Source organism: Phalacrocorax carbo, chromosome 3, assembly GCF_963921805.1.
Source record: "Phalacrocorax carbo chromosome 3, bPhaCar2.1, whole genome shotgun sequence".
Taxonomy (NCBI): domain Eukaryota; kingdom Metazoa; phylum Chordata; class Aves; order Suliformes; family Phalacrocoracidae; genus Phalacrocorax; species Phalacrocorax carbo.
The window spans coordinates 78,051,637-78,056,705 of record NC_087515.1 but is presented as its reverse complement, the minus strand read 5'-3'; the positions used below and the strand labels follow the sequence as shown (position 1 = coordinate 78,056,705).

The 5,069-nt window shown below is 52.8% G+C and overlaps 1 protein-coding gene across 3 annotated transcripts in view; it reads right to left on the bottom strand.

The window, feature by feature from the left end:
- METTL24 (methyltransferase like 24) overlaps positions 1–4,073 on the bottom strand; it is a 62,153-nt gene extending 58,080 nt beyond the window's left edge. For 2 of the 3 annotated variants that reach the window (XM_064447476.1, XM_064447475.1), the window contains exon 1: positions 3,661–4,073. In XM_064447476.1, the coding sequence (XP_064303546.1) occupies positions 3,661–3,951 (291 nt within the window). In that variant the 5' untranslated portion in view covers positions 3,952–4,073. The remainder of the gene's footprint in view (positions 1–3,660) is intronic. The other variant, XM_064447474.1, reaches the window with a different exon arrangement.
- Positions 4,074–5,069: the final 996 nt, after the last annotated feature.

Below are 5,069 nucleotides of genomic sequence, written 5' to 3'. Positions count from 1 at the left end.
CTCACCTGATGTGTCTGCAGTGCTATGTGGGTACAGACCTCGCTAACAGCTATTGCAAGAGCAGGTACACGTGGCAGAATTTGTGTGTTTCCATGTAGCTGGAGTTTTTATCTGCTGCATGTTACCAGACCAGTGCTTAACACAATGACAGCTTAGAATCACAGTTTATAAACATAGTTGGGCATTTTATTAGCAGCAACACAGTTGTAAGCACTCCCACCGAAATACAAATGGGATTGCAAACTTCCATTTGCTTTGCATTTGCAGCACAACATGTAACTCTTCCCATTCTTCAGATGACCGTCATGTGTTCTCAATGCCTAATTTTGTTTGTTATTTGCCAGCAAGAGCGGCAGCATCTGCTCTTTGGTAGGCTCCACCGGGAGCAAAACAACTGGGAGCAACACAGCTCCCAAAGGCACCAGAACAGGCAGCTCTGGCAGCTCCCAGAGCTGTCACATTGCTAAATTACTTTATTCCCTGCTGCTTTCAGTCAGCATTTTTTATGCATGCATCTTAAGGCACAAACGGACACTTGTAACCTTGGTGGTCAAACCCTCCCATCTGCCGCACAGTCACTCTCTCCACTGACGGAGATTTACCAGCGGTCAAGAAAAGCGCACAACAGCACAGGCAGTTTCCTGCAGACAGCGGGGACATTATGGGCAAGTTTCCGTCTCTCCCATCCTGTCTGGGTCTTTTTTTCCCCCTTTTGGTGCTGTTGGTTGTCTGACTGCAGTTGTGCTTGGGAAATGAAAAACACAACTCTGCTGCAGGAAACTTTAAAGTGATTCAAATAATTTCCTTGTGTGTTTTTTGCAATTTTGGTATTTTTTATATGGCCACAAAGTAGGATATTCAACTTGATCTATGGAAACACTCTGTTCATCAGTCTTCTGCATTAATTCAGTGATTTAAGCATGAGCAGAGTTATAACCAAGTGGCACTAGGGAAAAACAGAGCAAGGTTTGGCCTCGCTGGTTTTTCATTACTGCCATCCTGCTGCTCACATATCGCAGCATACTCCATGGCTCACATATTGCAACATACTCCAACACCACCACCACAATCAGCAGTAGGGGGAAAAAAAAACCCCAGCCCTGAAAGCCTCTGCAGGCTTCAGAAATGGACTGACAATGGTTTACAGACAGACAGAAGACATGAAAACATATAAAACCCAGAGCAAAAAGCCACTCCGATCCGGAGCAGCACAGATCATCTGCACCAGGAGCCTGTCCCTCTCCCCAGGCAGCAAGCATTCACACACGCCAGCACACCATGCTGTCAGCAGTTGCACACTGCCGCCTCTCTCCAGAGCTGCTGGTGGAAGCAACAGACCACCAGTTTAATCAGCCTCTTCTTATAAGAGCCCCCATCTTGCCTTAAAGCAGCCTGAAGTGAAATACAATGTTTCCTGAAAAAAAAAATTAAATCACTCATTTTTTTATTGTAGCTATCATGCATGATCACCGCTTATACAAGAAACATGGCAGTACTCAGACCACTTCTAATTTCATTTTCCCATCACTTTTTCCCCCTACATTTTTATTTAACAACTCTATTTCAAAACTAGTAATTCCCAGAATTTCAGTCCCACTATCCGCAAAGCCTTGTCTTCACTTTAGGTAGATTTTTCTTAGCCTGAAGCAACATGTTCAAGTCAAATAGCTGAACAAGGCAGACACTTAACGGCTTCAAACTTAACCTGACAACTCCACCCTGTATATTTACTAGTATTTTTCGCTTGACTTAATTAGTGGGATTCAAATGAGACCTCAGCAGCAACGTGCCCAACACCACGAACCACAGCAGTGATGTTCCACACACTTCACCTGGAAACGCACCAAAACGTACTGTGGGCTTTCCAGAGCCTCGAGCTCACCAACACCGCAAGGTGCTGCCAGTTCCCCGGCATGTAAAGCAGCCTCTCCTGATGCTACTTCTCCACTAGGATTCCCTCAAAAATTGTGAAATAAATTAGGATATTCTTTACTTTGCCTCCTGTTTTTTGAGGCCATGCTTAGCACGTTTTCAAGAAACTATCTGAATCCACATGATTACAATTTTTGTTTGCCCTGTGAATGGTGAAATTCTTCCATAATTACAATCACTTAAATGTTGGGCTTTAGGAGAATACCAAGTAATATGGCACTGGCACCAAAAATCACAAAAACTGGCACAGCAAGATCTAGATGCCTCAAGACAGTATCAATACCACAGCACAGTCATTATGCTGAAGAAATATGTGACAATGTTGTCCTCACTATTGCCGCAGTGGTGAAGGAACTAAGAGATTATCTCATTTCTCTTTATAAACCTTTTGGGAAACCAGGGACAAAAATAGCAGTGTTATTTTTCCATCTCAGCTCCCCACGGAAGATGAGGTGAATCTAAAATTGAAACTATACAGAAGTTTACTGCCCGTCTTCTCTTTAAGTGAAAAATAAATTACTGGGTGTGCACAGGCAAAGAAAAGAAAGCAGATTTGCAAATGAGACCCTGTAATCACAGGACATCTGCTTAGATGGTGGTCTGGATGTTAGCAAATGGTCTCTTCATCAAGAAGGTCCAAGCAAAAGCAGATAAAGCTTCAGTTTAAGAACAGTAAAAGGTTCAGCCATTCCACAGAAAACCGTGGTTTTATTCTTGCCAAGGCAAACATCAGAAATAGTTATTTACTTTTACCATTTGCACCTCTTCACGGTCATTCCAGCTTCTTTAAGTATCTGCACATCTCTGTACAGACCATTACCACTGCACCCCAACAGCGGGGCCTCAAAATAGGTGACAAACTACTCTGTCCTGCAAAGAAAACTCAACAGAATAAACAGTTGAATCTAAAAGCGGTTTCCGAGAGACCGGCACCTGCCAAAACCAAAGACGGCAGGGAGCTTGTTGAAGGTGGCAGCATCCCGATACTGGTCGCGCGTGGGTCTAACTGGGGGAAGAGGTTAGCACTGGCACTCTCCACTCTTGCTGAGCTCCAGATGCTAATGGTGGTCCTCATGTCTCTGAAAGGCTTCACAGTCATTACCACATCTAAACCTAATTACAGGTCCATTTACCAACTCATTAACTAACTCATTAATTCTCACGCAGAATGTCTCAGAAGCATTTCTCCCTGGCCTTCAGCGAATGAAATGGCACTGGGACGCCAAGCATGCCAATGGCCAAGGACTCTCCCCAGGCGTGCTGGGGTGTTTCAACTTGCTGAGCAAGGCCGGTGTCTCCGGGCCGAGGTTACCTTTCCAGCCGGAGCTCGGAGCTCGTCCAGCCCCCCCACCAGCACACCCCACCTGTACTGCGGCTGAGCAGCATCGCCCAAAAGACCTCTTGACCACGAGATGTCTTACTGTGAAGGCACCATCGCACCCCCTCACCTCACCACACCAACGCCCTCCAGTCACCTAAGGCACCGGCCCACCTCGGCAACGGGAGGAGGCCACGCTTGCGGGGCAGGGCTCCTGCGGCCCGATGTCCCCCAGCGGCCCCGAGCGGGTCGGCGCGGCGCGGGGGCCGCAGGAGCCCGGTCACCCTCACCTCCGCCTCAGGGGGAGAGGGCACGCCGTGGCGCCGCGCCTGTCGCGACGCACCGGCGCTCCTGTCGCGGCACGGCGGGCGCTTTCCACCACACCCACACACCCCCCCAGCCCGCCCTACCTTCCTGCGGCGGCCACCCGGGGGCTGCAGGGGGCAGCAGCCGGGCGCGGCGCTCCCCCGCCGGCCGCTCCGCACGTAGGTGACCCGCCGCCTCCCCGCCGCCACCGCGCCGAGCTGCTGCTCCGTGCCGCGGGCCGGGGGGAGCGCCCGCCCCGCCGCCGGCGGCGCCCGGGGCTTCTCCTCCGGGCACCAGGATCGCCTCATGCCCAGCTGGAGGCAGAGGAAGAGCGCGGCCGAGAGCAGGCAGAGGCGAAAGGCCGGGCCCCGCCAGAGCGGTCGCTCCTTGGGCATGGCGGCGGGGGCTCGCCCTGCCCGCCGCTGCCGCCCCCCCGCCCCGCCGCAGGGCTCATGCCGCCGGCGGGCCGGGCCCCGCGGCCGCCGCCGAAAGTTGGGAGACCCCGCCCCGGGCGGGGCCGGCCGGGGAGGGGCCGGGGTGCCCCTGTCCCTGCCCCTGTCCCTGCCCCTGCCCCTGCCCCGGCCCCGGCCCCGGCCCCGGCCCGGCGGGGCTGCGGGGCGCCGAGGGTGTCTGTCTGCGGCCGGCCCGGGGGGCCTGGGTCAGCGCCCGGGCCGGAGCGTGTCACACAGTCACAGAATGGCAGGAGTTGGAAGGGACCTCAGGAGATCATCTCGTCCAACCCCCCTGCTTGAGCAGGCACACCTAGAGCAGGGGGCACAGGAACGCGTCCAGGCGGGTTTTGAATGTCTGTAGGGAAAGAGACTCCGCAACCTCCCTGCACAGCTCCAGTGCCCTGCCACCCTCACAGGAAAGAAGTTTTTCCTCATGTTCTGTTGGAACTTCCTGTGTACCAGCTTGCGACCATTGCCCCTTGTCCTGTCATTGGGCACCTCTGAAAAGAGTCAGTCCCATCCTCTTGACACCCACCCTTCAGATATTTATAAGTATTGGTGAAATCCCCCTTCAGTCTTCTCTTCTCCAGGTTGAACAAATCCAGGTCTCTCAGCCTTTCTTCATAAGAGAGATGCTCCAGTACGCTGATCATCTTGGTAGCTTTCTTCTGGACTCTCTCCAGTAGTTCCCTGTCTTTCTCAAACTGTGGAGCCCAGAACTGGACACAGTACTGCAGACGTGGCCTCACTAGGGGGAAGTAGAGGGGGAGGATAACCTCTCTTGACCTGCTGGCCACACTCCTTTTAATGCATCCCAGGATACCATTGGCCTTCTTGGCCACAAAGGCACATTGCTGGCTCAGGGTCAGCTTGCTGTCCCCCAGCACTCCCAGGTCCTTCTCCACAGAGCCACTTTCCAGTAGTTCAGCCCCCAGCCTGTACTGGTGCATGGGGTTGTTCCTCCCCAGGTGCGCGACCTTGTACTTGCAAGTGTCCTGGCTGTGTAGTGTCCCACGTGTGCCTGCCACTTGTGTGCCCACCCAGCCCCACACTGAGTGGGA